The sequence below is a fragment of the Zalophus californianus genome, chromosome 14 (assembly GCF_009762305.2).
Source record: "Zalophus californianus isolate mZalCal1 chromosome 14, mZalCal1.pri.v2, whole genome shotgun sequence".
NCBI classification, from domain to species: domain Eukaryota; kingdom Metazoa; phylum Chordata; class Mammalia; order Carnivora; family Otariidae; genus Zalophus; species Zalophus californianus.
Genome location: NC_045608.1, coordinates 7,694,871 through 7,717,884, shown reverse-complemented (window position 1 = coordinate 7,717,884; position 23,014 = coordinate 7,694,871). Strand labels below are relative to the sequence as shown.

At 47.5% G+C, this 23,014-nt stretch overlaps 1 protein-coding gene across 2 annotated transcripts in view; it reads left to right on the top strand.

Annotated features, from left to right (window-relative positions):
* Positions 1 to 23,014, top strand: part of TMEM120B (transmembrane protein 120B) — a 41,369-nt gene that overhangs the window by 9,605 nt on the left and 8,750 nt on the right. The window contains exons 2-6 of one of the 2 annotated variants that reach the window (XM_027576895.2): positions 8,044 to 8,162; positions 9,870 to 9,986; positions 13,099 to 13,158; positions 13,820 to 13,915; positions 18,251 to 18,340. In XM_027576895.2, the coding sequence (XP_027432696.1) occupies positions 8,044 to 8,162; positions 9,870 to 9,986; positions 13,099 to 13,158; positions 13,820 to 13,915; positions 18,251 to 18,340 (482 nt within the window). The remainder of the gene's footprint in view (positions 1 to 8,043; positions 8,163 to 9,869; positions 9,987 to 13,098; positions 13,159 to 13,819; positions 13,916 to 18,250; positions 18,341 to 23,014) is intronic. The other variant, XM_027576896.2, reaches the window with a different exon arrangement.

The window sequence follows — 23,014 nt, the reverse complement described above, 5'->3', positions numbered from 1 at the left end:
AATATCCTGAAACTGGCTATGCCAATAGTTGGATAGCTTGGTAAATATATAGGCATCACTGAATTGTACACATAAAATGAGTGAGTTTTATGGTATGTGAATTATACCTCAAAGCTGTTAAAAAATGATGGCTTAAGTTTTTGGTTTGTAGAAAAAAACACCCAATTTGATTGTTCGGCGATCTACATTTTGGGGTGCCTATTTAGTTAGTGGCTTGATGAAGGATTCATTCGACAGGGCTCCAAGTCCTTGTTTTTGGTGTCTTTAGGATGATAGTGCCCAGGGCAAGAGGTTGGTAATAATGAGTCCCAAGGTTTGTGGCTTCTGTTCTTACCTGGTGTGATTAACTTTGCCCAGAAGGAAAACTCTGTGCTTTGGCATTTTAATCTAGATTCTGACACTTGCCTCTGAAATGATGACCTTCAATCCAATCTGGCAAAGCCAAACCAAATAAAACAGGATTTGTTTGTGTAATTGGGAAGCCAAAGGTATACCATCTTCAAATATGAGTCGATCTAGGGGCTCAAATGAAACCATCAAGGCTCAGCCTTCATCTGCCTCTGCCCTGTTTTCCCATCAGTTGGATTCATGCTCAAGCAAGACAGCTCCATTAACTCTGGGCTCACATGAGCTCTTCCTCCTTCAAACTACTGGAAGAAGAGCTTCTCTTTTTCAGCAGTTCTGATAAAAACTACCCCCCTCACCCCGCCCCAGCAATTGAGATTTGTTGGTTTTGAATGCCTGTCCCTGAATTAGCCAGTTGGGTCTGGAGGCTGATACTCTGATTGGCCAGGCCCGGGTCATATGCCCTGGAACCTGGGGCAGGTTCAACCCCATTCCTAGCCAGATTTCAGTAACTGAGTGTGGGGAGGGCTGGATTTCCAAAGAAACTGTGGATACATTAACCAGAAGGGGAATATCTGCCTAGTTGGCAAAAACAACAGAAGGCTTCCATATGGTGACCAGTTCCTTTTGAGGCTACAGGTTCAAGGCTGACTGGATGAAAGCCAGGATTGGATTGCTGCAGTGTGGCTCATCCTGCCCCTGGAAGAAGCATTTCAAAGCACAGGTCTAATTGAGGGTCTTCTGGAGACACCCTCATGTGCAGAGAATAGCCAGGGATTCCAAGGGAAGACAAGAATTGTATTCCCCACCTCCCAGAACCACCCATGGACAGTCCATCAAGAAACAGCTGTTGTAGGGGCGCCTGGGTGGCTCAGTCGTTAAGCGTCTGCCTTCGATGCCCAGGTCATGATCCCAAGGTCCTGGGATTGAGCCCCACATCAGGCTCCCTGCTCAGTGGGAAGCCTGCTTCTCCCTCTCCCTCTGCCCCCGGTTGTGTTCCCTCTCTCGCTGTGTCTCTCTCTGTCAAATAAATAAAATCTTAAAAAAAAAGCACTCTAAAAAAAAAAAAAGAAACAGCTGTTGTAAAGTGGTGCAGCTGGGAAAATGGTATGGTGGTTCCTAAAAAAATATTAAATATAGAATTACTATTTGATCTAGCAATCCCGCTTCTGGGTATATACCCAAAAGAACCGAGAGCAGGGACTCCAAACAGGTACCTATACTCCCAAATGGTCATTGTAACATTATTCACAATAGTCAAGATATGGAAGCAGCCCAAGTGTCCATCGAATGATGAATGGATAAAGAAGATGTGGTAGATATATATACAATGGAATATTATTCAGTCATAAGAGAATGAAATCTTGCCATTTGGAATGATGTGGATGGAGCTAGAAGGTATTATGCTAGGTGAAAATAAGTCAGAGAAAGACAAATACCATATGATTTCACTCATATGTAGAATTTAAGAAACAAAACAAGCAAAGGGGGAATAAAGAGGCAAATCAAGAAACAAACTCTTAACTATAGAGAACAAACTGACCATTACCAGAGGAGAGGGGAGGGGGAGATGGGTTAAATAGGTGATGGGGATGAAGGAGGGCACTTGTGATGAGCACCTGGTGATGTATGGAATTGTTGAATCACTGTATTGTATACCTGAAAGTAATATAACACTTTTTATTAACTAACTGGAATTTTAAAAAATGTAATCACTTATCTCCCCTTGCCCCCCAAAAAGCTCCCTGCATTTTCTTCCCAAAATATTTCTGAGAAGTCAGACTTAAATTATGAAGAAGTAGAAGGGTTCACATGTTGTATGATTCAGTTAAACTGTATTCTCTTCTGTTTGGCTTTCAAAAAAAAAAGACAATACACGTTTCTACTTATATAAAGTATCTAGAGGGTCAAATTCATAGACAAAGTAGGATGGTGGTTGCCAGGGGCTGGGGAAACAAAGTGGAGTTATTATGTGATGGGTTTGGAGTTTCAGTTGGGATGATGAAAAAGTTCTGGAGATGGAATGGTGGTGATGGTTTCACAATGATGTGAACATACCTAATGCCACTGAATTATACACTTAACATTATTATTTTAGTTTTTTTTAAAAAGATTTTATTTATTTGAGAGAGAGAGCACGAGCGGGAGGGGCAGAGGGAGGAGCAGACTCCATGCTGACTGAACAGGGAGTCCTGTTTGGTGCTCGATCCCAGGACCCTGAGATCATGACCTTGAGCCGAAGGCAGCTGCTTAACCAACTGAACCACCCAGGCGTCCCCTACACTTAAAATTATTAAGATGGTAATTTTATATGTGTTTTATTAAAATTAGGAAAATTTTAATAAATTTAAAATTTATTTTAAAATTTATTTTAAATTATTATTTAAATAATTTAAATTTAAATTAAATTTTAAATGATTAAAATGGTAAATTTTGTGTTATATGTATTTTACCACAGTTAGAAGAGGCAGCTGTCTGAAGAAAAGTTAGGGTCCAAGAAATGAATTGATAACCTTTCCTACTGCTTGTGGGACTGGTATGAGGAAATCTACAGAGTCTGGGCGTGGGCGAGGAATGCCCTGGAAATGGAGAGTATGTCACACTAAGGACCCTGTTTCTGAACCCCCCTCATACCTCCCCCCACAACCCCACATTGTCCTCCTCATAGCTGACAAATCCTCAGTCTGGAACTGAAGACAAGAGTGGACCAGATGTATGGTCTCCAAAATAAGATCTCCCCTGGGAAGTGGCTCTAGCTGAGAGCAGAGAGAAAGAACCAGAGGGGAGCAGGAGTGACTCCATATGCCAGGGGACAAAATTGTGGAAAGGCTCACAGACTTCCTATCCCTACCCAGTCTGATGTCTTAGGATGGAGCAGAAAATATCACCAGCAGAGATTAGAGAAGTGCCTGTAGAAAAGTAGATGTCATTGAGTGTTGGTGAGGTGACTGTCGACAGCTGTCATAAGCTGTGGGTGGGAGTATAAATTGGTACAGCCACTCTGTGGGCAGTTTGCCAAGATCTATTAAAACTAAAAACAAGGCTGTACACTCTGACCCAGGAATCCTTCTTCTCTTCCCGAGAGAGATGCTTGTGTGTATGCCTGTGAGGATGTTAGTCAATGTTGCATTGTTGGTTATAGGCAGAGACTGGAAACAACCTAAATATCCAGCAATAGAATGGCTCAGTAAGCCATAGTATGTCCATAGCATGAAATGTTCCATAGCACTAAAAAGAATGAAGTCTATCTATACATTCTTATGTTGGTAGATCTTCAAGACATATTGTTGAGTGAGAAAAAGAAACTTGTGGAATCATATCTAAATTCTGATACCGTTAATATATTTTTAAAAATCAGAAGTATGTACTTTAGGGTATAAGCTAAGCTGCTATAACAAAAGAGATCCCCAAATTAAAAAAAAAAAAAAAAGGCTTAAATGAGGCAGCGTCTTTCTCACATAACGGTCCAAAGGGAGGTGTGGTCCAGGGTAAGTGGTGTTCAGTTATGTGTTGCTATGTGAAACAACAATAATTACATTTTGCTCTTGGATTCTGTGGGTTAGGAGTTTAGACAGGGCATGATGGGAATGGTTTGACTGTGCTCTATGGTGTCAGGGGCCTTCGCTGGGAAGACTTGAATGGCTGGGAGTAACTTACATGGCTGTGGCTAGAATCATCTGGTGGTTCTTTGCCCACACATTTAAATGTCTGAGCTGAAACGACAAGAATGTTTGTCTTAGTTGAGACTATTGATCAGAGTGCCTACATGTGACTTCTCTATGGGTTAGGATTTCCGTACAGCATGGTGGCCTCAGGGTAGTTGGACTGTTTGCTCTAAAAGCAAGTGTTCCAGCAAATAAGGCAGAAGCCACATGGCCTTCCATGACTTTTTTCTCAGAGACTGTAGTGTTCCTCCTGCCGTATTTTATTGGTCAAACCAGCCACAAGCCTGTCTATATTTAAGAGGTGGGAACAGAGATCCCACCTCTGTCTGTGAGGAGTGCTAAAGGATGGGCGATCTTGTTTTAACAGCATCACAAGTGGGAAGCTCTGTCACATGAGGTCAGCCGAGGTTGGTTTGGCTGGGGAAGGGACACTGGGCTTTGCCACTGACATCATGTGGCTTCCATCTCTGGTTTCAAGGTAATTGCACCTGTTGTCGCCATATCCCAGTCAGGAAAAGGGACAATGGAGGGCAAGCAGCTCCTTATAAAGATGTGGTTCAGAACTTAGACACATCACTTCTACCTGCATCCCTTTGGCTAACTCATCCTGGGGCTACACATAGCTGCAAGGGAGGCTGGGAAATGTCTGTTACTGGATGGCCATGTGCCCAGCTACTACTCATGGGGTCCTGTTACTAAAGGAAGTAAAGGAGACTAAGTATTAGGAACAAGTCATTTTTGCAACAGTGTGTATTTTTCATATATATGTATATATTTTTATGTGTATATATGTACAAATAGGTCCATATAGAATATACAAGTGCATAGATAAATAGACTACAGTCTGGAAAAATACATACACAAAAGTCTAGAAGAAAGTGGTAACTGTAGTTACCTCTGGAGAAAGGGGAGAAGACAGGATGTGGGATATTCATAGCCGACTCCAGCCATAGCTGTAGGGTTTTAATTTTTAACGAGGATAATGTCTTCATGTTTTACTTAAGAAATTAAATATTAATTTAAATCCAAGAGGGCCTGGTGAGCATCTGGCTGCTGATGTTGCAGTCTTGGTCTTATCTTTCTGTGGTGGGACCCAGCACCAGAGTGTGCCAGGAGGTCGCATAGCCCTTTATCTTCCAGGAGCCTCTGCTGCTGTTGCTGGGGGCTCTTGGTTCAGAGGCCCCACCTTCTCAAACCCTGTGTAACTTACTCAGGGTCTCTCTGCCCCCATCCTTCCTGTCTCTTTCTGGAGGGTTTCCTTTATTACTGGCAGATTAGTTGAACATAGGAGGGTGGAGGAATTCAAAAGGGAGTAAATCGCAGCCTCCCTCTCTACAGATTACTTGTTAATTACAGATAGGAAGCTGGTCACTGTAAATGGGGAAAGCAGTGGGCAGCAAGCAATCAATGTTAACATCACAGACACTGTGTCCCTCCTGATAGGAGACACTGAGGACACAGCATCACTTTAATGGCATTTCTGTCCCAAATGCATATCCAAAATTCACTCATGGGGAAATATCTGACAAACCCAGATGGAGGGACATTCTTCAAAACAACTGGACTGAACCCTTTGAAAATGTCCATGTCAGGGCACCTGGGTGGCTCAGATGGTTAAGCGTCTGCCTTCGGCTCAGGTCATGATCCCAGGGTCCTGGGATCGAGTCCCGCATCGGGCTCCCTGCTAGGCGGGGAGCCTGTTTCTCCCTCTGCCTCTGCCCCCCCCGACTCTCATGAATAAATAAATAAAACATTTAAAAAAAATAAAAAAAATGTCCATGTCATGAAAGACAAAGAAAAGTTGAGGAACTGTCGTAGACTAAAGGAGCCTGAAGAGATGCGATAATTTGATCATTGTACTATGGATATATAAGAGAATGTTGTGTTCTTTTTTTTTTTTAAGATTTTATTTATTTATTTGAGCAAGAGAGAGTGAGCAGGAGTGGGGAGAGCAGCAGAGGGAGAGGGAGAAGCAGATCCCCCGCTGAGCAGGGAGCCCGACGCGGGGCTCGATCCAAGGACCCTGGGAACATGACCTGAGCCAAAGGCAGACCCTTAACCGACTGAGCCACCAAGGCGCCCCGAGAATGTCGTGTTCTTAGGAAACATGCGCTGAAGTATTTAAGAGTAAAGAAGCATGTTGTCTACAACCAACTCCCAAATGGTTTAGAAAGGAGTAGGCAAACCTTTTTTGGCAGAAAGGCTAGGGAATGAGGATTCTAGGCTTCGGCGGGCCATATGGCCCATGTCACAACTACTCAATATGCTGCTTTAGCGCCAAAGTAGCCATGACGGGATGTAAGTGAACGGGTGTGGCTGTGCTGCGGGAAAGTTTATTTATGGATACCGAAATTTCAATTTCATATACTTCTCACGTGTTGTGAAGTATTCTTCTTTTGATTTTTTTTTTCCAACCAGCCAAAAACCATTTCCAGCGTACTGCCCATACAAAATATGGTGGCTAGAGATTTGGCCTGTGGGTTGTCATTCACTGATGCCTGATACAGAAAAAATACACACACACACACACATGCGATAAAGCAAATATGTATGGCATAATGCCAACAGTTAGTGAATCTGGGTGAAGGGTATAGGGGGGTTCTTTGTATTCTTCTTAAAATTCTTCAGCAAGTTTGAAATTATTTAAAAATATAAAGTTACATGAAAGACCTGATTTTCCTCTCCAGGGACCCAGGCAGGAGAGAGTGAGGATGCTGTGCGAATTCAGGGGACCAAGCCATCTCATCTCGGGGTCAGGGGAGACTTGCTCACAGTGTCCTTTGATGTTGTTCCTAATTGTTATCTGTTCACTTCATTGTCTTCACTTCTTTATTTTCTGGCTTGACTGTCAAATCTGGAGACCCCGCTTGGCAGCTATGAGCGTTTAGGGTCTGGTCTCACCCTTTGACTACCCCCTTTTTTTCCCTCCCTCTGGTAAATACGTTCCTCCACCACCCAAGAAAGCAGACACTTTAAATCTGTTCATTGGTTTATTTTTTTTAATTTCATGGTCCCTGTCCCTCATATTGTTTCCTCTACATTGTTGGTGCTTGTCTTAGATTATCAGAACTCTAGAGGGAAGGGGCTGTTTCTGAGCATATGGTGTAATGTTCGGGGAGGTGTGCTGGGGCAGCATGATCAAGAAGTTACTGTGTTCATCCTCCTTGCCTTGAGGTGAAGTCTCTTGTATCTCCCCAGGCCTTGTGGCCCTGAATGGTTATTTCCAGAGCCTGGGGGAGGGAGGGCTGGCTGTAAGGGAAGCGGTGTGTCCTTTTCTTAGTTGACTTAGCAAGAACTCTCTTCATTGCCAGGATCAGAAACCGAACTCAAACTGGCCTAAGTGAAAAGGAATTTATTAATTCATATCACCAAGAGCATTACATTCAGACCTGGTTAGATCTAAGGGCTGAATTGATGCTGTGAGAATTCTATCTCATACTGCATTGCAATTCTGTTTTCCTGTTAGGCTTCATTTGCTCAACAGCCCCAGGTGCACTTTCTACCAGATTAGCAAACCCAGAAGAAGGAGGGCATTTCTAAACCAATATTTCTAAACCAGAGTCCCAGGGCTGACTCTCACTGGCCCGGTTTGAGCCACGTGTCTACCTCTGAATCAGTCAGTGGCTAGGGCATTGGAGGATACTCATTGGCCAGGCGTGGATCACATGACCACTGTTGGCGTGGAAACTGTTAGCCCTACTCAAACCATCTGGACCAAGAAGAGGTTGACAAGAGGTGGCCTCCCAAAGGCATATTGGGTTGTTGTTGCTATTAGGAAGGATGGAACCTGGGTAGGAAAAAAACATTAGTTCCGTACATAAGTGCCGTGCCATGCTGCCTTCCCGAATTCCAGTCCTGGTTGTCTAAGCCACATCTTCGATAGTAGTAGTTGCACTACTTTTTTGGCAGAAAGGCTAGGGAATGAGGGTTCTAGGCTTAGCTGTCAAACTGACTTGCACAGTCACGTCCAACTATGAAAAGCGACCCATTCACATTCTCCCATACACCCTGCTTGGGCTCCTCCATCCCTCAGGAAACCCACAGGATCTACAAGCAGAAGCTGGAGGAGCTGACCTCACTCCAGACTTTGTGTAGCGGCTCCATCAACAAGCAGAAGACGCGCCTGAAGGACTTGAAGCACACACTCCAGAGGTAGGCGAGGCTACAGCTCCCCGGGTTTTAAGGGACAGAAACCCAACTCAAAGCTGGCTTAAGCAGAGAATGGAAATTTTAATGGAAAAAAACCAGGAGTAGCTTCAGACATCACTGGATGCAGGGGTCAAAAGGTGTTTTTAGGAATCTGTTTCCACCCCCCCTTTCTAAATTCTGCCTTCCTCTAGATTGGCTTCACCCTCAGGCTGACTGTCCCCTTCTGGTCACCGAGATGGCCACCAGCAGTGCCAGACAAATATCTTTCGGACTTACATCCTCCAGCCTTCCTTCCTATTGGTTTGGTTCCACTGACAGAATAACTTGTTTTTCAGTAAAAGTTCTGGGTGTGATCCTAATTGGTGGGAATTGGTCACATGCTCCTTTGTGAACCAATCACTGAGACTCTGGTTAGGCAAGACTAGATCATATGCTTAGTTTTTGGACCTGGGGAATGGGACAGGCTTACTGGAACTATATGGAGGGGAAAGAGGATGTGAGGTAGTTTCCCAGAGGAAAGTTGTTATGGGTCTTTGGTGTAGGTGGTAGGAAGTCTGGCATCCCCAGGGGGAAATACTTAAGCTCATGACTTAGTTCAGTTCTTGAGGACAAGATCATAAGTTCACCTCCCAATCCTCATGTCTTCATGGTTTGGAAAGTGCTCTCATCCCCTATAGGTAGAAGGAGTCCAGTGGGTGCTGTGATCCCAGGCAGGCAAGGAGACTGAGGCTCTGAGTGGCTTATTCCAGTTGACTTCGCTAAGTCTCTGTACCATAGTGTGTAACTCCTGGTCAATCCTTCCCTTCCCTTGTGGACAATTTTTGCAAACGTACTGATTATATCCCTAACCTTGGCTGACCATTTTGGAAATGGAGGTCCATTAGTCATGGAGTAAGAGTGTGGAGGGTTCCATGTAATGACATCGCCGCTCTTGGAAAAACACATCTTACTGATGGTAAGACTCAACAGTCTTTATCGGTCTAGGATTTTTCAACCCTGGCACTGTTGGTAATTCTGCTGCAGGGTCTGTCCTGTGCATTCTAGGATGTTTAGCAGCATCCCTGGCCTCTATCCCCTAGATGCCAGTAGGACATTCCACCCCCTGTTTGACAAATAAAATGTTCCTAGATGTTGCCAAGTGTCCCCAGTTGAGAACCATTGGGTTAGAAGGTTGACCCATAGAGGACATACCTACTATTCTGAGAGGGTGTCCACTGGCTTGTTTTTCTAGTTTTGAGAGTTAAATATCACCAAGGAAAAACAGACAGTGATCGGTTGCCTGCTAATACCTTTAAAGCACTTTCCTGTCTGCCCTTCTAGTAATCCTCAGTCTCCTCTTTTAGAAGAGTAAGAAGCATGGTATTGCCTGTAGAAGTCCATTGAGCTCATACTGTGTATCAAGGATCATTCTAAATGTGTTACATTTAGTGTACTCACTTAATCCTCACAACAGTATTGTCCATGAGGTAGGCCTGATGCTACCCCTGTTTTTCAGGTATGGAAAATAAGGCAAAGCGGTGAAAGGACTTTCCCAAGGTCACAAGGCTAGCAGGGACCCAGGGTCAAACCCACAGGGTGCAGAGGGAGAATTGAGGTTGTAAGAAGCATTGAGATAGAAAGTTGGGAGGGCCGTGCCCCGAGCTCCCAGATTCTTCCTCCAGTCTGAGTAACACCCCTGCTTCTCCTATGCCCACACCTCTGACCAAACAGGTACAAGAACCATGCCAGTCGGGAGGAGGCAGAGCTCATTCAGCAGATGAGCGCCAACATCAAGGAGCGGCAGAACATCTTCTTCGACATGGAGGCCTACCTGCCCAAGAAGAATGGGTAGGAGCTGGAAACTTAGCGCACCTCTGCTGCGGGCAGACACCCAGGCCTAGAGGGCCTGGTCTGTGTGACTTCCACCTCCCTGCTGGGGCTTGAGGTTGAGGGGAAAGGAGGGAAGCAAGGGCAGGAAAGAGAAGGAGGCTTTCTCATACGTTCCTCCATGGAACAGGAAGGGATCTCAGCGTGACCTTCCTGGGAGGGCTTGTGTGAGGAACCAGATACAAGATCTGGTTTCCAGCACCTGCCGCATGCCTGGTGCCACCCGAGGTTAAGAGGAAAGATGTTTTCTCCCAAAGAACAAACATTGATTTATTTTATTTTTATTTTAAATTCCAGTACAGTTAACAGACAGTATTGTATTAGTTTCAGGTGTGCAGTAGGGTGATTCAGCACCTCCGTACATCACCCAGTGCTCATCACAACAAATGCCTTCCTTCATCCCCATCACCTAGCTCACCCCTCCCTGCACCCCCTCCCCTCTGGTAACCATGAGTTTGTTCTCTGTAGTTAAGAGTCTGTTTCTTGGTTTCTCTCTCTCTCTCTTTTGTTTTCCTTTGAGAACGAACATTTATTGAGTGCCTGCTGTATGCCTAGCATTGTGCTGGGGGCTCTTGAATTGTCTACAGCTTGGTGAGTCAGACCCAGGTATCCAAATTCTACAAGGTTCAAAGCCGTCAGGGGGTGTTTTGCTCAGGTGGCTCAGCCCAAGTTCGGATGTGAACACTCTGACTCCAGAGCTTGTGTTCTTTCTGTCTTCCTCCTTTGAAGAAGTCCCATTTCCTCCCTCAGGTGACATCACTGCCACCTGTTCCAGAGCGAGATCGGACAGTGTTGTATCGAAACCTGAGGCGGGCTGCTAAGTGTGCTCCCATCACTTCCCTGTGGCCCTTTCTCCTGGTTTGGCCTAGCGCTGAGTCAGAGCCCCTGTCAGGAGGCTTACTAGCCCTTTTACACTTGAAGCCATTCCTCTTGGCTTCTCTTTTGCCATATTTGGTGAAAAACTCCCTGAGTCGGGTGGTGATAATTTTCCATAGAGTGAAACTGCATGACCCTTTTTTACAGTGCAGCTCAGATCCGCTTTCCCAGCTCCAGCCTCCTGAGTCCTCCGTGCATTTTACATCGGTTGGCAATCTTTGAGTTACAAATGACAGAAAGCCCAACTCAAAGTGCTTACGAAAAATAGGCGATTTATTGGTTCACGTAACTTAAAGGTGCAGATGTTGCTGTGGGTCTGGCTGGATCCTGCTGCTCAAATGATACTGTTAGGCTCTCTCAGTGAGCTTTCCTTTTACTTTCTTGACCATGTGTGTCTTGTTCTTAGGGAGACTTTCTTTACAAGCTGCCCCGGGAGCTCTGGGTTTGCCTTCCGCCAGCTTAACAATTCCAGTAGAGAAGGCCTCTTTGTTTCTTAGTAGTTCTGGGAAAAGTGCCGGGACTGAGTCCCATTGGTGTGTGACCAGTGTGTCACATGATTATTATTGACCCAATGAGGAGGATGCAGTGCTTTGATTGGCTAAGCCTGGGTCATGTGCCTTACCCTAGGACCTGAGGGGGAAAGAGATTCTCTGAAGGGCAATGGCACTGCTCTTTCAGGAAGTGGGGACTGTATTGCTAGCTGAAAAAAAATAGATATTCTTTTTACACCTCTACTCCGGTTACACCAGACGCCCCTAGAATTTATTCAGAGCTAGAAAGAAGACTTTTTTGTTTGCTTTTCTCCTCTCAACCTTCTATTCATCCTTCAAAGCCCAGTTCAAATGTTACCAACTCAGTGAAGCCTTTCCAAAACCCCTCTCCCTCTGTGGAATTAAACCCTTCCTCCCCCAAGATTTCATAACCCTTTGCTTGCACCTTTGTCAGTGCCGTTAGAGTACAGGCTATTGTAACAAAAGCCCAATGATACAGGGGCTCAGACAAGGGGGAGGTTTCTCTTCTCTTCTCATACATAGCAGTCCAGAGGTGAGTGAACCAAGAGTGGAGGGCTCATGGGGTCATCTAGGGACTCAGGGTCCTTCCAACTCCAACTTGCTGCTTCACCACCCTTCAGGGAGTTGTCCTCATCTGCATGGCCAAAGCTGGCTCATACTGTCACATCTGCAGGAAGTGGAGGGCAAGCAGCTGCCTTTTTACCCAAAAAAAAAAAAAAGTTTGCCATTTCCTAGTGAAGCCAAAAACACACATATTCTATAATCCAGAAATTCCACTCCTGTCTGTCTGTATAGCCAATGGAAATGAGTGCTCCTGCCCTCCAATAGACATGTGTAAGAATGTCGGCAGCAAAGAATCCAGACTCAAAAGGCCCCATGTTGCATGAGTCTTTTTGTATGAAATGTCCAGAATAGGCAAATTCATAGATACAGAGTAGATTAGTGGTTGACAGGTGCTGGAGGGAGGGAGGAAAGGGAGTGACTGCTGATGGGTATGTACTTTATTTTGAGATGATGAAAATGTTCTAGAATTATGTAATAGTTGTACAACGTTGTGAATATACTGGAAGCCATAAGTTGGATACTCGAAAAGGGTGATGTTATGGGGACACCTGGCTGGCTCAGTTGGAAGAGCATGTGACTTTTGATCCCAGGGTTGTTAGTTCGAGCCCCACGTGGGGTGTAGAGATCACTTAAATAAATAAATAAAACTTAAAAAAAAAGGGTGATGTTATGGTATGTGAATTACGTTTCTTTTAAAATAAAGAATGTTCACAGCAGAAAGAAGCCAGGCATAAAATACACTGTTAGGTATACCTGTAAATATACTGAAGGTTTTACTTCAGTTTTAAAAATAACCCTTTTTAAATTGACCTAGAGATTGTACACATGCCTTCACCTCATTGGCTGGAATTTAGTCACATGCTCACATTAGCTGCAAGGGAGCCTGGAAAATATGGTCTCTAAGCCAGCTAAAATGGGGGGAAATGGGTTAGTCATGACTGTCATGTGTCACATTCTCTAGTTAGTCATTATTCTCCATGTGAGAATTTTACTGCTGAGTTTAGCACCCTGTTTTCTAACATCAGTGGTCAATGCATGCTTATTGTTTGAATGTTTTTGGTTGGGGCGCACTCCAGGGCTGGTAAGGAACGAGTCAGCCCTCACAGATACTTTCCTTCCAGGCTCTACTTAAATCTGGTCCTTGGCAATGTGAATGTGACCCTTCTCAGCAACCAGGCCAAGTAAGTTATCTCTGACCCCCACCTGGCTTTAGGGAATCCAGGCATCTTGCTCTTTCAACTTAGGAGAAATGAACCTAGCTAGAATTTTTGCATAAATAAAACAAATTAATAGTTGGGGCCCTGGCTCTTGGTCTTTCTGACACGCTCCTTCTCAGTGGGGAGGCCACCCTGGGAGGGTTCCTTCTTCTTTTCATTGCAGTCAGTACGTTGCAGGAACAGAACTGTCACCTTCCCATGAGAAACGGCCCCTACTCCATTCCACTGCTTACCGCACACAGTTCTCCCGGGAAGTGGGCAGTACTGTCCACCTGAAATCAGTCCCAGGGGCAGTAGAGCGTGGTGTTTCTGCTGCAGTAGCTGGTTAGGGAGCAGAACTTCTCCACCCCCTGCACATCCCCATCACCAGCCCAGAGACCTACACCAAGAGCCCAGGGACATGGGAAGCTTTGCACATCAGTCCTCTTTCTCTGATTGATCATCACCATTAATTCAAGGCCAGAGTTTTCCTTTAGTGGGATCAGAAGCTTCCTGTGGGCAGTGGCTGGTGGTAGGTGAAGGATCTGTTGGGGCTGAGGATTCTGTCCCCAGATGGGATATAGTTATGTTGCTGTAACTATAGTAATAGTTATGTGACCTTTCCTGGGGGTGTCTGTCCCTACAGATTTGCTTACAAGGATGAGTATGAGAAGTTCAAGCTCTACCTGACCATCATCCTGCTCCTGGGCGCTGTGGCATGTCGATTTGTCCTCCATTACAGGTAACAGGAAGTGCGGTGGTGTGTGCCGGCTTGGCGGGCCTGGGGGCGGGGGGCGGGGGGAGTCCCTCCTGCCTCCGCAATGTTTGGTAGGTTGTAGGTAGAGAAGACCCTTTTCTCATGCGAAATAGCAGCCCTGTCCCCTCGACATCCGTCCAACAAATATCTACTGAACAGCTACTGGAGAGACCTTATAGCTAGTAGTTAGGAAAGAGCCGAATGGCACACACACACAATGGAATATTATTCCAATAATAAATAGGAATAAAGTAGTGACACACGCTACAACATGGATTCTGAAAGCATGATGTTCAGTGAAAGAAGTTAGTCACAAAAGGCCACATATTGTATGATTCTGCTTATATGAAATACCCAGAACAGGCAAATCTATAGAGACAGAAAGCAAATTAGTGGCCAGGGGCTGGGGGGAGGGGAGGTGGGGGTGGGTCCTGTTGATGGGTATGGCGTTTCTCTTGGAGTGAGGAGAATGTTCCAGAATTAGAGGTGATGAAGGTACAGCTCTGTGAATATACTAAAAAGTAATGAGTTATACTCTGAAAGGGTGAATTTTATGGTATGTGAATTATATATCAGTTATAAAAGGAGAAAGAAACAGAAAGCAAGAAAAAAGGAAAGGAAGAAGGGAAGGAAGAAAAGAAAGAAAGATCACAGACTGCCTGGGTTTGAATCTGGCTTTGGGACTAACTGGCTGTCACCATGAGCATGTTCCCTCGGGGAGCCTCAGTCTCTCCATCTGTAAAATGAGGGGCTTTGCTCACAGTGCGTGTGGAGGGCTCTGCCCAGCGCCTTGCACCAGCATCAGCCACTGCTTTGGGAGCAAGAGGAGGCCACCCGGCTCTGAGAGGCTGAGGCCAGTGGGCTCAGGCTGTCTCGCCACAGGGGGTTTCATTCCCCACCCCCGGCACTGGGTTTTGGGCCCCGAGGGGAGGCAGCTGAGTACAGCTTGGGCATTTGGCCCATGTGTCAGGGGTTTATCTCCTGGCAGGTGCTTGGCTGGGAGTCCAGTTTCTGGTCTGGCCACTCGAATGTCCAGGCAAAGAAAGGCCCTTTTAGGTCCCGGGCCCGTGACTGCTGCCTCAGGCCTGGCCTGTTTCCCCAGAGGGCAAAGCCTGCACACATCAGTACTGCCTGCTCAAATGCCCCTCTGGAAGGGATAGACGTTCTTGATGTGCAACCAGATTCCCTTGCGTTGGGACATCTTGGGCCCTCCGAGGGCAAACCTGTGGTGTGTTGTCAAGTTCTAAAGTTCAGCGAGGGCCTGGGTCTTTCAATTTCTCCCCATCCCTCTCTATATTCATTTCCCAGGGCAGTGGTAACAAAGCACCATGAATTGGATGGCTTGGAACAACAGAAATCTATGTTCTCAGAGTTCTAGAGGCCAGAAGTCTGAAATCAAGGTGTTGGTGGGACCATGCTTGCTCTTGAAGGCCCTAGGGGAGGATCCGGCCTTGCCTCCTCCAGCCTCCAGGGTGTTCCTTGGCGTTCCTTGGCTTAAAGCTGTTTCCCTCCAGTCTCACTCAGCCTCCTGTGCCTTAATCTTGTCAGGTAGCCTCCTTCCACATGTGTCCCTGTGTTTCTCTCATGGCCTTCTTAGGAGGACACCAGTCTTTGGATTCAGGGCCCACCCTAACCTGGTATGACCTTATCTTAACTAATTAAATTTGCAAAGACCCTATTTTCAAATAAGGTCATATTCTGAGGTCCTGGGTGGACATGAATTTTGAGGGAACTCTAGTATACCTTCTGTGGGTTAAAAATAGGACAGGGGAAGGGGGCTGGACGGGCAGCTCATCTCCGTTCTGCCTTCAGGGAAGTTTGCCCTGCTGTTTGACCTTGGGCAAATGATCTAACCTCTCCCCACCTGGGTTTCTTCACACACAAAACGAGGATAACGAGAGCTACTTGGTAGGATGGCTCCCCTACTTGGTAGGGGAATGGGAAGTGAGACAGGAGGGGCTCCCCTGTACGTATCCAGAGAACTGGGAGACAGCATGGAACATGCCTCAGTTACCCACTAGAGGGGCGAGGGAGCAAGGGTATTTATCTTCCAACTGCTGTTGGTCAGTGGAGCTGAGGACTGCTTCCAGAGGGCATAAATTCCCCTCCATGCTGACCTGCCTCTCGCACCAGCAGAATGAGCTCTGGAGGCCTGAGAACTCCAGCCATGCCAGGAATGGCAGGGTCTGGCTGTCAGGAGTTATTCAGATGGGCACAGATGTGGAAAGTGCACCTGCCACAGGAAGCAATCCTGTAGGGTTGTTCTGAGGACTCAGAGAGATCGTCCACGTAAAATGCCTGCAGCATTGCAAGTTCCCAGTAATTAGAGCTGGCCTGGCATGGTCTGAGTCACGGTCCCTGAAGAGGTTCATATTCTAATCCCCAGAACCTGCGAATGTGTGGCCTTCTTTGGCAAAACGCCTCTGCAGATAGGTTAAGTGAAGGAACTTGAGAAGAGATTATCCTGGAGTTGGGAGGGTCAGAGTCAGAGAAGGAAATGTGATGCCATGAAACGAGGAATGCGGGCACCTCTAGAAGCTGGAGCAGGTCAGCAAGTGATTTCTCCCCGAGAGCCTCCAGAAGGAACCCAGTCCTGCCGACCCATTTCAGACTTCCGAGCTCCAGAACTGTAAGAGAATAAATGTGTGTTGCTTTCAGCCACTAAGTTTGTGGTCTGTTGTTACAGCAGCAACAGGGAGCTCATACACCCTGGCAGAGAAGGCTGAGGGAGGCACCTCAAGCATATCCCTAAAGTGCTGGAGCCATAAAACTCTTTTTATTCCCCTCTTTATGGATAACTTGTAGGAAAGGACCAATGAAAAACATCCTGGTCACCACGACTCGCGACTGGGCCTGCCTCCTATCTGGAGGTGAGCTCAGAAGTCGGTGTCTGAGTGACCCTCTGCCCTGGGGAGGCCGTCCCCACCCCAACACCCCATTCAAGTCAAGTAGGCCTTTGATTTCCTCAGAACTAAGCGTCTGAGACTCCTATCTCAGGCTTTGGATACTCTGTGATACTTCCCAAAATTACAACAGGGAATGCAGGTAGCCCTTCCTATGCCCCAGATGCCTCCTGTGTTAAACTCAGCAGATGCTCACAGCAGCCTACACAGGAGCTGTGCTCACTCGTCACTCTCCCCACTTCAGTGCAGGAGGTGATCACGCGGGAGAATCACTGACTTCCCCTGGTCGCGCAGCTGGGAAGAGTCAGAGCTGGGATTTGAACTCAGGCCCTGTGCTTCCAGTCTGTTCCTGGCCCTCCCAGGGCAATGGTTCCTGGCCCTCTGCAGGCGATGGTTCAAGAGGGCTTGGGGTTGAAAGTCTGTCATCTGTGACCACAAAACAGGGTCACATAGCTTAAAAGACAACCTTCTAACTTTGGCTCTTACTGTTTGAGTCGCACCCTGACATTTCCCTCCCAGGGTTACCATAGTTGTCCCGGTTCAGAGATGGAGACGGAGGAGATGGGGTGTTCTCCCTCCCCGGTGCAGACGGACAGCGGCCCGCACAGTGCCGAATGCATCTGTACGGCGCTGGGAAGTACAGAGGCGCTTCCCTTTGTGGGGGAAGCTAGAGCCTCCGTTAGAGTCAGCGGCAGGAGAGGCTTCCGAGGGGCTGTCTGTCGTAGGCCTTGTCCCGGAATCCTTCACCCAGCCATATTCAGGTAGGGGGTCAGCCTTCGAATCTCAGAGACAGCAAAGCGGAGGCCAGGGAGGTCTCTGACGAGGTCACACCCCGCCAGCTTTCCGCTCTGACCAGGGTACAGCAACAGCTCCAGCCCCTCTGTCCTGTCTTAAGGCCTCTGTGGCGGGCTCTGGGCCGCGGCGACCGTAGAGGAGGCCGGGAGCTCTTTATTCAGCTTACAGACAATTTGGGCCATAAGAATTCTTTTGTAAGTGCAACAAAGTTTATAGATCTTTTAAGGGGACAGAGGGAATTTACACTTTGACACTGTGGACAGTTTAAAATACTCAGTTTTCTGCTTCAGGTCCTCCTGTTGCCCTTCCACCAAAAATGTTACATCAGACAAGAATTTAGAAGGGAGACAGGGTGTCTTAGGCCGAGTGCTCAGGGAAGGGGGCGAAACCTCGGCTAGAGCCCTTAAAGGCAAGCAGGATTCTGGTAGAAAGGTGAGGAGGGGACGGGCAGGCTAGTGGCGGCCATGCTTCCTCTGTCTTCCCAGGGATCAGCGGTGTTCCCAGAGGCAGCCTGCGGGGGGCGGCCCTCATCCATGTTTGCTGTTCTATTGCCCTGTGGGTGGGAGCGCCGTCCCTGGTTCTCATGCGTGCGCTCCTCCCCGGGGCTGCTTCTTTCCACCAGGGTGACGGACGAAGTTTTTAACTTCCTGCTGGTGTGGTATTACTGCACCCTGACAATTCGGGAGAGTATTCTCATCAGCAATGGCTCAAGGTAATTGGGGGCCCAGCTTTGTGCGGGGGCGTTGGGGGAGCCAAAGGGAGATCTGTCATGGAAGGGGATGCAGATGAGGGCTGCAGTCACCCTCAGCCTGTATTCCCTTCCTCCGTGGAGGGGGAGGGGTATCCCTGACTGTTCAGAGCCAGGGAGGAGGAAAACTGGGTCTCCTGCTGCGGTGTCACCTCCTGTGGTCAGTCTCCTGCTTACCAAAAAGTCTAACTCAAATAGGTTTAACACAACAGGAAATTTGTTTTCTCCTATCAAGGAACAGGTCCGTTGGGGCTGACTTCAGGTCAAGCTTAATCCAGGTGCTTAGACAATGGCACCAGGACCCACTTTCTCTCCACCCCTCACCTCTGCCCTCTACTGTGCTGTCTTCATTCTCAGGCTCCATGCAGAGGCACCCGGGAGCGCCTGACTTTATTTCTAGCATTCCCAGCAAAATATGGCACCTTGCTGTTCTCCAAGAGTCTTACCAGGTTGCATTGGTACTTGCTGAATCATGTGCCTGCCTCTGAACCAATCACTGGCCAGAGAATGCACGGCTGTGATTGGTCGGGCTTGAGCCTCATGCCCGCCCTCACAGGCTGCCATTAGAAGCCTAGGGGCGGAGTGTCAGGAGGGCAGTGGGTGGGTCCCCCAGAGGAAAATTGGGATACTGTCATCAGAGGGATGAATGGATTCTGGTGACAAGAGAGGATGGTCCCCCACAGGGAGATGGGGAGGACGGTGGACATGTGGTGAGGGTCTTGGTTCAAACCTGCCTTGTTACTCCCGCAGTGCTGAGGAGGAAGACAGCCAGGCTGGGAGTGAGGGTTCCGGAGCTCTGGGCCCACTACTGTTCCTGCGCGGCTCTGGGGCCCTGGGCAACTGAAGTCCCCTCTCTGGGCTATTTCACAGTCCCTTGGGGGCGTGTGCCTCCGCGTTCCTGAGTGAATGGAGGCACAATTGGGGGTCCCCACCTCTGAGGGCCTGCAAATACGAGGAGCCCCGCTCTTTTGTCATTCTCCTTCCTACGCCACCTGTCTCTGAGCTGAGAGTCTTGGGGCCCAGTTAAGACCACGATTTGCCACCTGCGGGACCCATTTTCCGTAGGTCTGATTTCCTTTTTGGGGTAGCTGTTTCATCTCTGTGTACCATGCTTGTCCCTATTTTTCCCTGAAACGAAAGGTAACAACCTGCCAGCCCCTCCCTGCTTCCTCCTTCCTGGACGCTAGTAAGGAACTGTCGTGAACTGTGTATTTAAGATTGGGGGCGTCTGCAAACCCCTAAATAATTTGCCACCTTTTCACTTTTCTGCCCAGTGGTCTCTTATGGCAGATCCCTGCCCTGCCGGGCCTTAACCTGAAGGTAGAGCCCAGAGGTAAGGACCAGGGGCCCAGCGATTTTTAGGTATGCAGCCCCGTAGCATGTAGCCCGTTAGAAAAGATCAGTGTTTCTCAAACGGCACTCATTCTTGACCCATCCTCGCCATTTTTGCCTTTTCCATGTATCATCTGGATGATAATTTTCACATTTTAAATCAACCCCTCCTTTTTTTTTTTAACTTAAATAAATACTAGTGTATTGTAAAAGGAAATTTTATTTCATCACCATACATGGAAAACCAGCATCAGTTGCAGGAAAGAGGAAGTAGTATAAAAATATCCTTTTGTTTTCCTTGTATAAGTATTGAAGTCAATTATTCTTGCTTCCGGGAGGCTCTGAGCCTGAGGCCTGCTATCTCTGTGTGTTACGTGTATGTAAAAAGGGAGATTAGCGGACCTTGAGAGGCATTAAAGAGACTCTTTCCTCGACTTAATCGGGAGAATAAAGAACTGAACCAATGACCTCTCGCCACGTGGTTCAGTATCATCTAGTGTTACACTCAAGTGTCATCTAAAATTTGGTGGAATGCACCCCATGCTTTGGGAAACACTGAAGTAGAAAATCTTACCAAATAAATAACATTCATAGTCTTTCTTAATTTTAGTGAATAGTATCTTTCTGCTTTTGGGTGTCGTTGGAGGGGAGCCAGGGTGGTAGGTAGTAGGGAAACAGGGCCAGGGTAAGTGGCAAGGCCTCCTCGTTATGAACTCTCTTCTGTTCCCATGGGCTTGTTGTCAGCCTTACAGTTTCATCCTTCTGATGGACTCATATTAAGAGTCTTCAGAGGCATGCTACATCTCTAACAGTCACTAACCCTTGAAGAGTTACTCTGGTCAGCTCTTTATCTAGTGTGACAAGCTGTGGATGGGGGGTGGTGGTGGTGGGTTACCAGAGGGAAGGGAACAGGACTGAGTGGAGGTCCCTGCAAGTGTGGGGCATACCAGGAAAGTGGGGAGGGGGACACAAGGGGGTAGAAGTGGGGTTCCAAAGCCAGGCCTCATTTGCCTAACACTTCAACTGGTATCTCAAGTTGAAATGGCACTGTTCCTCTGCGCCTATCTCCCTGCTCTGGCCTGGGGCAGGGGTTTGGATGTGGTGGGGGCTGGGGTCTGGAATGGGTGGGGTAGGCTTGGTGCTTTATCTTCTGGAATGAGTGGGAGCTGTAGCGCATTAGCTAAGTGCAATAAGCAAATCAAGTTCCCTTGCAAATCCTGCAAATGAGGGAAACTACCTGATAGGAGTAAACATGAAGGGGGAACAAGGCATACCTTGTCTAACTGCACTACGTAGATAGTGTTTTTTTGTTTGTTTTTTTTTTTTTACAAATTGAAGGTCTCTGACGACCGTATCGAGCAGGTCTATTGGCGCCATTTTCCCAACAGCATGTGCTCATTCTGTGTCTCTGTCACATTTTGGTAATTCTTGCAGTATTTCAAACTTCATTATTATATTTGTTATGGTGGTCTATGATCAGTGATTACAATTTGCTGAAAGCTCAGATGATGGTTAGCATTTTTTAGCACTATATATATGTATTTTTAAAGATTTTATTTATTTATTTAACAGAAACACAGCGAGTGAGGGAACACAAGCAGGGGGAGTGGGAGAGGGAGAAGCAGGCTTAACGACGGAGCCACCCAGGCGCCCCTTTTAGCAATGTATTTTTAAATTAAGGTATGTACATTGTTTTTCTAGAACTGCTATCTCATACTTACTAGACTACAGTAGAGCGTAAACGTAACTTTAGCAGCACTGGAAAACCAAAAACTTCATTCGACTTGCTTTATTGCGACATTCGCTGTATTGCAGTGCCCTGAAAGTGAACCCACAATATCTCTGAAGTATGCCTGTATATCAATGATGGTTCAAGGAGGTGAAAAGGGCTCACACAGGGGCACCTGGGTGGCTCAGGTGTGGGGCATCTGCCTTCGGCTCAGGTCATGGTCCCAGGGTCCTGGGATCGAGCCCCGCTGTCGGGCTGCCTGCTCCGCGGGAAGCCTGCTTCTCCCTCTCCCACTCCCCCTGCTTGTGTTCCCTCTCTCGCTGTGTCTGTCAAATAAATAAAATCTTTAAAAAGGGGGGGGGCTCACACAATGCCAACAGCCCCCCTCCCTCATCTCTTACCCCCTGGAAGCACTGGCTTCCAGCTGCTTAGACTACGATCTGGCCAGATCGACAGTCTCACAGGAAAGAGCGCTTGCCTTCGCAGATCCAGGTTTTCTAATTTTGAGACAGATTTCTGATTGGCTTGGCTGAGGTCACATGCTCATCCCTGAGCCAGTCAGTGTGGCTGGGGGATGCAGAGCCCTGATAGGCTGGCTCCGAGTCACGTGCCCAGTTATATCACTCCGCTTCCCCCTAGCCACCCAGACCGAGTGTGGGGATGATGAGGTGGTTCACCCAAAGAAGGGCCTGGCGTGCAACCAGAATGTGGGGGGGTGGAGCGGGGGTGGGGTGATTGACAGAGAGGCAAAACAGCAGATGTCCTCTACAGTTAGTTCTGGGCCAGAATAAATAATGAATCAGGGATCGTGTTAGCTTTTCTGGCCAGCCAGCCCATGGGTGCCTGCTTCCAACTGGCTGTTATAGGAGCCTTGCTCGGATAAAGCCGTGTAGGGCTGTCCAGGAGGGAGGGAGCCTCAGTGTGGAAACCATTCCCCCACCTGCCCACGTGACCCGGAGCTCAAAGCCGGAGACAGCCTGTGGTTGCTGGTGCCTGTGAGTGGTGCCCACATGCAAACGTGGCCAAGGTGTCCTGAAAGAAGGGCCGTGGTATCCTCGGCACGATTCCCAGATACCAGGCCACGCTACACTGTGGCTGTGTGTGCACCACTCTTCATTGCGTTTCTCCTGTCTGCTCATTAAAATGCCCATAGGCCCTGCAAGCTTTATTTCCGTGGCAAAAGAGGCCCAAAGAGTGACCACTAATGGGTCTGAGTTTCTTTTGGGGTGATAAAAAATGTCCTAAAACTGATAGTGGTCATGGTTGTACAACTCTGCAAATATACTAAAAGCCGCTGGTGTGTATACTTCAAATGGGGGAATTGTATGATATTTGAATTAAGTTACAGTAAAACGATTGCATAAACACATGTGCGCAAAACCAGCCCAGCACCCTGCAGGGTGCAGATGGATGAGGGGGCTCAAGAACCCCATGCCAGGGAAGAAGGAATTTCTAGCCTTTCCTAGTGCCACTGAGCTGTGCTTATTGGGGGCATCTGTCAGAGCTGGGCTCTGGGCCCTATGAGCTGTGAAGTGAAAAGCAGCTGCTCAGCCAGGCTTGCTGCGCAGGTCCTGCGA